At 32.5% G+C, this 12519-nt stretch overlaps 2 protein-coding genes across 2 annotated transcripts; both read left to right on the plus strand.

Moving 5' to 3' along the window:
- The first annotated feature begins 264 nt into the window (after positions 1–264).
- On the plus strand, positions 265–1986 carry LOC123197813 (expansin-A10-like). The gene is made up of 4 exons (XM_044612225.1): positions 265–382; positions 522–661; positions 753–1041; positions 1337–1986. Exons 1-4 carry the CDS (start codon positions 309–311, stop codon positions 1644–1646), a joined length of 813 nt encoding a protein of 270 aa, XP_044468160.1. The 5' UTR covers positions 265–308; the 3' UTR covers positions 1647–1986.
- A 7510-nt stretch (positions 1987–9496) lies between these two features.
- LOC123198334 (transcription factor MYB64-like) lies at positions 9497–11173 on the plus strand. Its single transcript, XM_044613022.1, has 3 exons — positions 9497–9918; positions 9999–10505; positions 10690–11173. The coding sequence occupies exons 1-3, from the start codon at positions 9534–9536 to the stop codon at positions 10947–10949; spliced, it is 1152 nt and encodes a 383-aa protein (XP_044468957.1). The 5' UTR covers positions 9497–9533; the 3' UTR covers positions 10950–11173.
- Positions 11174–12519: the final 1346 nt, after the last annotated feature.

Here is a 12519-nt window from a genome sequence, read left to right on the forward strand (position 1 = left end):
CACAATCTTGATCAAGCAACTCACAACACACAAGAACATTATGCATGTGCTGCTACCATCAAGTCCACTTCATTTAATAGCATTGCAGAAAAGTTTTTACCAGATGGAATCATGAAAATGACTTTGGTAAAACTTTGAATAATAATAAACCATGTTGTTACAGTCTGAATGGACTTATTTTCCTGGCATTCTCCTACTGTACAACTCCAAAGCCTCTTAAAACTACGTAGTTTCTTTAAAAAAAAAACACAGTCCCAAATACAACTTTACAGTTGCATGTTCCCAAACCCCAAAGATTGTCAGGTTTGATGTTGACTGCCCTCTATTTATTCCCCCTAACCTTGCCCTTCTTCTTCACTTCCTCAAACAAACTACTTTCCAGGTCCGTTTTCTTGCCAAACTTCTCCTTCTTTCTTAAAATTACTTTCAAAATCATGATAAAACTATTTGCTTTGTAGCCATTACTTATAGTACTACTATTTTACTCAATGCTTAAGAGTGTACTTAAATGCTTTTTGCAGGAAAGCCAAAAAAATGGCTGTGTTGGGGACTGTTTTGGTGGGGTTTCTCTCAATCGTCTCTTCTGTTCAGGCATATTATGGTGGTTGGACCAATGCTCATGCCACTTTCTATGGAGGAGGTGATGCTTCTGGAACAATGGGTATGTGAAGTTACCAGAATTGTAATGTAACTTCAGAAACATTGTGAATACTAATAATAATAACACTATTTGTGACTGCACTTTTTGGTAGGCGGGGCTTGTGGATATGGAAATTTGTACAGTCAAGGTTATGGAACAAGCACTGCAGCCCTCAGCACTGCATTGTTCAACAATGGGTTAAGCTGTGGAGCCTGCTATCAGCTCATGTGTGTTAATGACCCTCAGTGGTGCCTTCGTGGCTCCATCACTGTCACTGCCACTAACTTCTGCCCTCCTGGTGGTTGGTGTGACCCTCCAAACCACCACTTTGATCTCTCTCAGCCCATCTTCCAACATATTGCTCAATATAGAGCTGGAATTGTTCCTGTAATCTACAGAAGGTAACGGAATAACTTTCTATAAGGGTGCTACACATACAAAGTGGGAATCCTAAGCATAAATTTCAATTGCGGATCAAGAAATAAAACTTAGGACTTAAAATTGAATAAAAGTAAAATATAAAAGGATCAATGAAGAAATAATGAAATTTAAGGGGGTCCATGAAAATTTTTAAAGATCATATTAATATGTTCCATATACTAAACTAAAATTTAAAAAAATTTTCAGACCTCCCTAGATCCGCCACTGACAACTGTGAAAGGCTAATTCTGGGGATTGTATTTGATTGTTTTGCAGGGTGAGATGCAAGAGAAGTGGAGGGATTAGGTTCACAATAAATGGTCATTCATATTTCAATTTGGTTCTTATAACAAATGTTGGAGGAGCTGGAGATGTGCATGCAGTGTCAATCAAAGGTTCAAAGACTAGATGGCAACCAATGTCAAGAAATTGGGGCCAAAATTGGCAGAGTAACTCCTACCTTAATGGACAAAGCCTCTCTTTTGTTGTAACCACAAGTGATGGCCGCAGTGTGGTGTCTTACAATGTTGCCCCTGCTGGCTGGTCCTTTGGCCAGACATATACAGGAAGCCAATATCGGTATTAGCCATCAGATCTAAAGCTAAATTAAGCAACCCTTTTAGTATGTTTACATAGAAAGAAAGTGTATGGGTAAAAATATATGTGGGGGTCAAGACTATTTCAGAAATGGCCCTTTTCTTGTTGTAATATGATTCTGAGATTCTGCAGTTCATCATGGCAGGCTTTGGATTAATGAAAAGCCTAAAGGCCTTGATAACTGCTAGGAAGAGAAACAAAAGTGCTTCTACTGCCCTTTTGTTGTCGATACATAACACTAGAAGTGCTTTTAAGAATTGCCTCTGTAAGGTAGCACTGTAATAAGCTACTGCTGAATATGATCAAGTTTGCACCAGAGTTTTTTCTAAGCCTATATCTTGGCATTATTGCCATTATCTCAAGATTTCATTCATCAACGAAGTTCCCATACACGTAAATTTAATATTCATAGACAAATCTCACTTTAACAAAATACAAGAAAGATATTGTATGTATAAACATTCCACGTTGAAATAATGTCACACTCTTTAGCTTTACAAGAATGAAAATACACAAGTAGTGGTTGCAGATGCACCACAACAAGCTTTCTGGGCCCTTTTTTCTGCAGGCATTGAGCCCCAACTCTCAAACACCAGTGCGTGATATGTTATGTAGGTCCTTTGCCTTAATAATATGGGAGAAAAATGAAATGTGCCCAACAAATTACTTGCTTCAAATTAATTGTTCATGTGTGAGCCAGCTGGTTGGGAAACTGACCTTGAGAAAATTCTGGTGTCTAATCTACTGATTTGTCCATTGTTGATGGCTCCATACAAGTATATGTTTCTTCATTGATTTTGGATACCATGTAGGGTTGAGATTGATTGGTAGATTTAGATGGATTTTCGTTAGCTATGGGCTGTCAGGCATTTCTGGTCAGAAAAAAATTTCTTTTATTTGAGTTATGGCGTCAAAACTCATTTTCGATTAACTCATAAATACAATATCTACGAGATGTTCAATGATTAGTTAATAGATTATACACTAATTCACAAGTCAAGACGAGAGTAAAATCTTACTCGAAAGCAGGAAAAGAAAATATGAGTCAATAGTTTTTACGATTCTTGTTACCACTTCAATATTAAATAATGATTTTCTATTATTATGAATTACTTTTCACAATCCCAGTAAAAGGGCGTTTGATTTGAATAATGTTTTATTATCAAAATAGAAAAATTACCTTGAAGATAGAATACCTAAAAGATTACTAGGTATAAATGATTATTATGTTTGATAAAATTTGATAGATATAAATAATTATTGTATTTAGTTAAAGGTAATAAAAGAATACTAGTAAATTATTTTATTTAAATGTCCTTAAATATAATTATTTTTAAATATTTTTTATATTATTTGTTATATTAATTAAAAATAAATTTATTTTTGTCTCAAAAAATTAATAAATAATAATATAATTTTAATAAAATCACAATTACCTTAGTAATCTTTTAATACCTAAGGTAAATATGATAATCAGATTATCACCTATATTACCTATCACATCAGCATTAATAATATAATATTATCGTAATATTTTATTACTGATAAACTAAATAAGATAATAAAAGATAAATTACTAAGGTAATTTTTAAATCCTGAAATCAAATGACTCCTAATTGTAATTGCACCATATCAGGATATACAATGACAATAAAACTTACAAAGTTAAATGAATCCACATTTATTTACTTAAACATGAACCTATTCTCACTAATACAAATTCAAGATGATTAAAAGACTAGGGAGAGACACTGCTGACACCCAACTAGAATTTTGTGTTGTAATATATATATATATTTTTTAAATGCTAAGTTAATATCATTATCATAGACATGGGTTTTTGATTTCTTTGAGTTAGAAAAATTTATTTTGTTTCTAGGCTAATGTTGATGCCTTTTTGGATCCTTTACAAGTTAGGAATTCAAGATTTGACTTGGTCAACATTTTGCTATTATATAATGAGTTATTTGAAATTTGTTTTAAGGTAAAAATCATCAATTAATAGCTATGATGTTGATGTATAGCCATATTAACATTTGGAATATGAAGACAGCCACTCTAAAAAGCATCATGCAGGGCCTTCAAAGAAAGCCCAAAACTTTATGGTGCAGTTGGTTGAGTTGGGGCAATACAGAACTGAACGACGGGGAGAAATGAGCTCAGAAACTAATGGCCTCTGAACATTTATCAAGGATCTTGGGCTTTATTTATAACATACTATAAACTTCAGAATGTTGAAACCGAGGTGTAACGAGTCTTAATACTGATAATGTATAATAGTTTTTTTTTTTTTTTTAATGCATGAAACGTATTATATATAATATGATATAATATAAATAAAAAATATATTTTAAAATATATCAAAAATTAATATAATAAGGTAAGTGTATCATATTAGACTATATATATATATATATATATAAAATCAATACAGAAACACACATTTTCGAAGAATTGATAACATGATAATGGTGTATCTAACAAATTTTATAATTTTAAAATTTTATGAAATGTTTATGATATTTTTTAATATGATAATATAATAATTAGAATTTTTATTTGTTATTATTTTTTAAAAAAGATTTATCCAATGATATTATAAGAAAAAAGTAAGTTTTGGAAAAACAATTCAACCATTATAAATCTTTAGTTTAATTTTACTAATTGAACCTTAGTTTTGAAATTGTGACTGGGCATATACACAATCGGAATGAAAACGGTGTTAATAGGTCTGGACATGATCTGAGCCAATTCGATCTTGAAGCTAACTTAATTTGTTTCAACTTGGCTCGAATTCATTTAATTTAAATTCAAGCCTAATCCAAATTGAAGATTTGTCTCATTTTTTAAACTGAATTGAACTCAAGTTAGGAGATGTTTAATTTGATTCAATTCAAGTTCAGTTTGAATTTATAGCTCGAATTAATAGTTTAAGTAAGCGACTCGATTCGATTTGAATTCATGACTCGAATCAGCTCAATTGATAGTTCGAATTTATGATTCAAATAAGTAAATTTGAATATTATTTCAATAAAACGACGTTATTTTGTCAATTAGTCACAAACTTGAATCACGAATCTAACCCATAAATTTGAACTATCAATTCAAACCTAACCAAGCTACAAGTTTGAGGCTTTGGGCCATAAAATTGAGCCAAACTTAAATCGAATCAAACTGAACTATTTTTTATTCAAATCAAACTCGAGTCAGATCTAATTTTTATTTAATAAATTCAAACCGAATTTGAATTGAACCATTTTCTATTTGAGTTAAACTTAAGTTAAAATATATTTAAGTTTAACCAGTTAGTATACAGCCCTGATTGTTGAACACTATCCTAAAATTATTTTTAATAAACAAGTTTTTCAAATTTAATTAAATCATTCTGACAAGGTTAACGTTCGTCTCTGAAAACATTGATATAAAATGCTAAAAAACTAAGTACTAAACCAAAATTTAAGAAAGGTTTATAGAATTCTTTTGTGTTTCAACATCCTTGAGATTAAATGAAAACATAATTTTCAGGCAAATACAACTCGGGAATGAGAAGAAGCTCTGGTAAAGCTAGAGATCTCTCCTTGATTCATCTCTTAGTGAAACACAAATCCATCTTCAGGTTCTTCAAAGCTCAAAAACGGTGAGTCTAGACTAGAGCCACTGCTTTTTGAAGCAAACGTTTTATCATCTCCTTCTCACTCTCAAAACCTGAAAAATAATGGAAATAAACTTGTTTTACTCTGTGTAGAAATCCAGCAGCACATGGCTCCATTAACTGTCCTTCTTCAGTCTTCTTGAATGCATTCTTCAACCCATTTGTATATACATATAGGTACGTATTTATGTATGTATGCTTTAGGTTTACAGAATTGCAGTGATACTTTAACTTCAACATTTTGACCAGAAGTGAAGATAGACTTGCCAAGTTTGAAAGTAAGCTTAATATTTATTCCCTTCTGGTAAGTTTACATTGCCGTACCCTGCATGCAGAACTTTGGCCTAGCTGTAGCTCACATGAGAAGCTTAATTATAACCAGAACTAAAAATTAGCCCTTTTAGTTAATTCCCCTATAAATATGGTCAAGTTTTAGTAGTCTCACTGACTATTCTTGTGGCTTACTTTGTAGGGCTAAATATTCAGTTAATAATTTGACAGGCTTCTGATCAATTTGGACCCAGTCACTGAGTCTACATATTGAAGTTTTACTTCTTTATCCTGTTTCCACAAGCAGCATCAAGTAGTTGATTCTGAAGTCAAGAAAATGTTTTGTAAACTCGCCTCTACTGTCCGTACATAGTAGACCATTCAAAACTGTCATATATTAACTCAAGAACCTCCCTCATGTACGATATGAGATTTTTTATCCTTAAAAGTTATCTCATGGGTCATGAGAGAGAGATGATGTGTTTATATTAACCCAAAACCCTATACGTGAGATTTTTTGTATCAATGCTTCCCCCATTTGAGGGGCTTGGGGAGGTAGAGAGTCTGACATTGTTTTCACAAACAACATTATTATTGCCGTTGTCTGGTTTCATATATAACAAATCACTTAAGACCTTGAGATATTATTCGCTTTAACAATCATCTAGTTTTACCTCTAAAAGGCGTTAGCAAAGGAGAGAATGAAATTGATTTCAAAGGTACCAAAGGCAATCAGTGCTGGGTATTTGTTAATGGTATGAAAAAAGAAACTCCTTACTCCCTTGCTATTCTTCCTTCATAAATGCTTTCCTTCGGGATCATCTAGTGTCAGATTTCTGCATCCTCAGCTTCGAGAAATTTGAGTGGTTGCACTGAATTAAATTAAAAAATTGTCTTTCTTTTCACTTGCAAGGGAGTGAAAAACTTTAGCTTATTAATTATTACACAGATTGCATAGTGAATTTTGAAAAGGATAAAAAAACTGCAAATCATGATGCAATTTGTTTGTCATGAAATCCAAAGAAAATAAGTAGCAAAGTACTCTAATACAATCTCAGAGGTTAGTAAAACTGGTGAAATATTAAAATTTTCAGAAAAAAAAGTCTAGATTCAAGCATCCACTATACATATAAAATTTTGACTTACCTAATATAATAGTTGTGAGTTTAATCATTATATCTTAGGTTTACCTATCTAACTAATACGGACAAAATCCTTAGTTATAAAAAAAAAAAAAAGTGTTCAAATACTCCAAATAAGAACATAAGATTTATATGAAAATCAAATACAAGAAAACAATCACAATCAAAAGCTGAAAAGTTTTCACCATGAATGAAGAATATTATAAGACTGAGAAGAGAGTATTTGTTTTCTCTTACTAAACTTTCAATCTTAGCCTACTTTGTTTTTCGCCATCCTCGCTTTCTCAGTTTACATACTTTAATGAAGATTTTATATAAAAGAAAAAAAAAAAACCCTAGTTAGCAAGTACTTAACATGTGTAGTAGCAGGTTCATGTAAGCAATAGATCTAAATGTAAGTTGCTGATCTGTTCCACCCGCTTTAATGAGAAGATCAGTGAGGCATAAATTGATTCAACAAAACCCGTTATAAAGGCTTTAAATAAGCTCTCTCTCTCTCTCTCTCTCTGAGTTATGTTTTGGATAATTACATATATAAAAACTCATGGAAAGTTTCCTAATATAATATATAGAGTTGAATTCTATCTGAGTTGAGTGAATAAGATCAAATTTAATATTGATTTGAATGAAAAAAAAATAGTTTAAAATCGATTAATCAAGGCTTAAATTTAACAAAATCATACTTTAACTTTGGATCAATTTAAACCAACTTCAACTCAAATATTCATATTAACTTGATAGATTTGAGTTTGAATTCAAATTCGAGCGATTTGAGTTTAATCCAACCTTATGTAGGAGACCTTTATTGTTTTAAATTGCAAAAAGTGTTGCTTATGAGTGAAACTGGCTAGTGGGTGATGAGGCATAAATTGACTCAACAAAACTCTTTATAAAGGCTTTAAATAAGCACAGCATCTCAACTCAATTTGTGAGCTTTTTGCAGTGGACCAAGCTTGGACTCTGAGGCCATTTTCTGTAAATTGAGAGTGAGAACAGCCCCAAAATAGCTAAAGAGAGAGAGAGAGAGAGAGACTTTGGGTGTTAGGAGGGTTTTGTCTTAATTTATTTTGTTTGAATGTCTTGGAGCTCTTTCACATATGACCCTACATATATGCGCACATGTGAAATAAGCAAAAGAAATAGAGAAAGAGCATTCAATGCCCATATAAATAATGCAGAAAGGGATACCAATTGCACACTCCATTGTCTTGGCCTGTAAATCACACACAACCCTTCATTCATGTATTATGAAATGTTTTTTACCTAAACACACCACCACTTATAAAAGATAGTTGTGTGGTCATATTTTCCTTACAGCAAAGAACATAGATGTGAGTGATATACAATGGTCAAACATGTCATCTATACCAGGTCGAGACACAAAACAAATAGATATCCTTCCATCCAAAACATCGAAAATGGTGATTATTATCAGTTTCAATTTTATTATGTTATTTTCATTTCTAATTATCATAAAATTACACTTCATTCTTATCATTTGCCTTTACAAGATTGCACACTTATTCCCTATTTCAGTAGAGTAACATGATCGCTAGACTTTTTTAGATTTCTGAATTCATTGTACTATGATATAAGTGTGTAATTATTTCCTCTTGTCTTATAAATACAAAATTCTAAATAGATAAAAGGATAACAAATCGTTCTTCCTATCGTAATTTTAACAAATTTTCAAATAAAAACTTAATAATGTGACAATGAACTTAGGATTTCAAGCTGTAGATTGAACCACTTTAAATTTTTTTTTTATATCATTGTTTGCTTGCATATGATTACACCTCTAATTTTACATAATTCTTGTTTAGACACAATAATTCAAGCTACAAAACCAAGTCTTTGGTTTGCCCCTCCTCAATAAAGACAGGAATGAGAATGAGGATAATTAAAATCTATATAATTGGAAACGGAGATATATATATCCACTATCCATTTTCTGACCCATCTCCCCGAGTTCATCCCTTCACTACATATTTCTTAAACCCTTATATATTGAAATATTTTTAAAAAATTTAAATTATTGCAAATGTGTCTTTAACACTTGATAAATATTTCATTATAATGGGAAGGAGAAATGGGGGAAATTCCCTCTGTGGGGATAAAAGGAGAAAATGAGAGAAATTTTTTCCTTTAGGGATGAGATTTCCATCATCCTTCTATTAAGGACATGACAAGAATAAAGAAATGTTTTTATTGCATGAACGATAATTAAAGTGTTCAACTTCTACTTGTCCTATTGTCATCTGTACTCTCGGCAGTGAAATTTTAAACATCTGCAAAAGACAAGAAACGCAGGTTAAGGTTTTAATTTTGTTAAGAGATCCATACCAATTAAAGACATAAATTGGACACATATTATTCAAGATAGCCAAATTAAACTCAAGTCTGTTTATTTTCATATTTAACCAGAATTAAATGGATTGTTGCGTTTGATATTCACGCACACAAAGTAGCGTGTGTGATAAGTAAAAGAACTGAATCCACCGAAAGAGCCAAAATTGTTGCGTTTGAAGTTCACGCTCACAAAGTAGCGTGTGTGACAGGTAAAAGAATTGAGTCCACGGAAAGAGTCAAAATTGAGGAGACGGTGAGTCCAGGTGCAGTCAGAATCTCAAAACTCTCGGCTCAGCTCCTTAAACGTGAGGAAGAAGATATTGAATGGTCGTGTGGATTTCTGTTACAACAAAGACAAAAACTTTTTTTTCTGCTTTCTAATTAAGCACTTCTAGCTCTTTCTCTCTCTCTCTTCTTGTTGCTTTTTTCTGTCACTGCTTTTACCATTTTTGGCTTTTCGAACATGACTTTGCAACAGTTCCACAAAAGCTCCTTCTGTGACCAAGACAATGATAGCTCCAATATTTATTCTACTTCTTCTATCCCCAATAACTCATCAATGGAGGTGTTTTCCCACATGGGTTCTCTCCATGCGGCTCCAACTAATACAAATTCTGTGAAAAATAGTCTTAGTAACCTGAAAGATCCTGATGGGTTCGAAGAAAACGTTCATAGTTTGAGTAGTGATAGCAATGGTGTGAAAGAAATGACTGTTAGTGGTGGACAGTCAAAGATTTGTTCAAGAGGGCATTGGAGACCTGCAGAGGACATCAAACTGAAGGAGCTTGTAGCTCTTTATGGTCCACAAAACTGGAACCTTATAGCTGAGAAGTTGCAAGGGAGATCAGGTAAATAGATTTCATGGCTAGCTTTTCTCTTAAAAAGGTCAAAGCTTTAACTTGCAGTCAGATTAATGCATGTTTTGTAGGAAAAAGTTGCAGACTTAGATGGTTTAACCAGTTGGATCCAAAGATCAACAAAGGAGCTTTCAGTGAAGAGGAGGAAGAGAAGCTCATGGCAGCTCATAGAGTTTATGGCAACAAATGGGCTATGATTGCGAGGCTTTTCCCTGGAAGAACTGATAATGCTGTTAAAAATCACTGGCATGTTGTAATGGCAAGGAAATTTAGAGAGCAGTCAAGTGCTTATAGGAGGAGAAAACTGAGCCAAGTTGTTGTTCATAACACAGCAGTCAGCTTCCTGAATCCATCATCCAAAAGTTTCAACTTATTTGCACCTCCCATTGATGGAAATGGAGCTGATGATGGTTTTAGTGATCATCATCATCAACCTGCTAATCTGATGGATGGTAGAGATTTGTTTCTTGGATCTACAAGCAGCTGCAACTTCAACTTTCTCCCTCTTCATGATCAAAACCAAACACCTAATTGTGCTTCTTGTGGAAATCAGAAAGCTCACATTGATTTGCTTTCTGGTTTGTCTTTTCTTGTCTTTCTATGCTCTTCATTTGTAACGTTGTTGAATCTCATTTGAGTTTTTGTGCTTCTTCCCATTGGCTTTTTTGTGTAATGTCTGGTCATTCCAGTGCAAGACTGCAAGTTCACTTTTTTCTCCATTGTTGAGTTGTTGTTCACTTCATATTTTATTATTTTTTGCAGGTTACAAGCACTGTGATATGGAAAAAGACAGCTCAAGCTTCAATATTTTCAAGCCTTACACCCTAAATAATAATTTTCCAATGCAACAACCAAACCACCATCACCATTCTGCAACTTTCTCAGACACCATGGCATTGGCATCTGCATCTGCATCTGCATCTTCATCACTATCACTTGCAGACGCCACAGCTACCAGCCATTTTGAGACTAATATATCACCACCATTTATAGATTTTCTTGGCACAGGAGCTGCTTCTTGAAGAACAAAATTTTCCCCTAAACAGGTAAAGGGATTTGAACCAAATATTGAGTTGCGAACATTAGCTCATCGCTCATCATTTCAAGTAAACAGAAACCAACTTTCTTTGGGAATCATCATAATTAATGTTCCGAGGTAGTATCTTTTCCAAACTTGAACCAATGAACTAGCTTTCTTGCTCTCTGTATCTTTTAAACCTCATAATATATATATATTTTTTTATTGCCTTTATGTTTCTATCTAGGGTGTCTAGATTTGTAACATTATTGAGATTTAAAGTTTTTAGATGATATCCCATGTGGGAAACAAGGTAGAGAATGTGTTTGATGATTTCATGAATAGATTTAAGTTAAATCCAACTCAAATAGTGATTGGTTTGAGTTTAATTCAAATTCAAAAAGTTTAGTTTAAACTAATGATGAGATCGTCAAAGAAACTGTTAGAAAACGTCGAAAAAGAAAGATTGTTAGAGTTGAAAAAAAAATATTAAAAAAGTTATAAAAAAATGAAAAATTATCAAAAGAGATGAATCTATCAATAATTTTATAATGAATCACTTAATTTAAATTAACTTCACTTGAATTTGAACTTAAATTATTAAACTCAAACTGAGATTACTCTAGTTCAAGCTTAGTCAAACAACAAGCAAAGGCTATCCCAAATCCAGCCAATTTGGCTTGCATCCTTGTGGGGGGAGGAGTAGAGGAGAGAAAAAGAAAGAGAGAGATTGTGTCAGTTGTATCAGTGACTCATTAATCATTTAAGCAAGTTTTGGTTACAAAATTAGGCAAGAAGTTAGAAAACAAGAAAACAGAAACAAGTTTTAGACGGACTTTTGAAAACATACTTGTCTCATGGCCCGCAGAATTCATGCAAGACAAGAGACTTTACTTCACCATTAGCTCATATTTTCTGCACTTCACGTGCGCACACAGCATCAGCAGGTACTTGGATCATCATTTTTCTTCTGTCACGAGGATTTCACTTCTCAAACATGCACAAATAGCCTCTTCACTGTTTCTATTCCCATCTTGCCTGGTCTCATCCTCTTTGTGCTTCTGTGTTTGTTTTGAGGCTAAAAGCCAATCTCTTGTTTGACCCCCTACAGTTTCATAAAAGTAAAGAATCCAAAGAAAATGAAGTGCGAAACACTTTTTAGACAAATTTCATCCATTGACATCCCACATCTTAAGGAATAATAAAATAAAATTAATTAAATAATATATAAACTTTTAAATTATTAATACATATATTAAATTCCAAATTCTAAAAGTGAAATCGTGATAAACTCTATGTTTTAAGAGTAAGTGTAATATCGAAAAAAATATAAATATGTAACAAATAAAAACATTATACAAATTTTGACAATATTAGATTTATAATATATGAACTTATAAATTGTTAAGACACATTTTAAGTTAAAAAAAATAAAAACTAGACTATGATATATTATATCCAAAACAGACAATATTTTGACAGTGAATCGAACTTAGTGATTTATTCATACAAATTAATATGATTATATACATTTTCTCTTACCGTAAATTAAACAATCATATGTTATATTAATA

The sequence above is a fragment of the Mangifera indica genome, chromosome 15, assembly GCF_011075055.1.
Source record: "Mangifera indica cultivar Alphonso chromosome 15, CATAS_Mindica_2.1, whole genome shotgun sequence".
In the NCBI taxonomy this organism is placed as follows: Eukaryota; Viridiplantae; Streptophyta; class Magnoliopsida; order Sapindales; family Anacardiaceae; genus Mangifera; species Mangifera indica.

Bases quoted from the DNA above. Each gene is read 5' to 3' on its own strand.
- LOC123197813 (XM_044612225.1), top strand. From the start codon at position 309: ATGTTGACTGCCCTCTATTTATTCCCCCTAACCTTGCCCTTCTTCTTC. The intron at 662-752 runs GTATGTGAAGTT...ACTTTTTGGTAG, and splicing joins TGATGCTTCTGGAACAATGG to GCGGGGCTTGTGGATATGGA. The intron at 1,042-1,336 runs GTAACGGAATAA...ATTGTTTTGCAG, and splicing joins GTTCCTGTAATCTACAGAAG to GGTGAGATGCAAGAGAAGTG.
- LOC123198334 (XM_044613022.1), top strand. From the start codon at position 9,534: ATGACTTTGCAACAGTTCCACAAAAGCTCCTTCTGTGACCAAGACAAT. The intron at 9,919-9,998 runs GTAAATAGATTT...CATGTTTTGTAG, and splicing joins GAAGTTGCAAGGGAGATCAG to GAAAAAGTTGCAGACTTAGA. The intron at 10,506-10,689 runs GTTTGTCTTTTC...TATTTTTTGCAG, and splicing joins TCACATTGATTTGCTTTCTG to GTTACAAGCACTGTGATATG.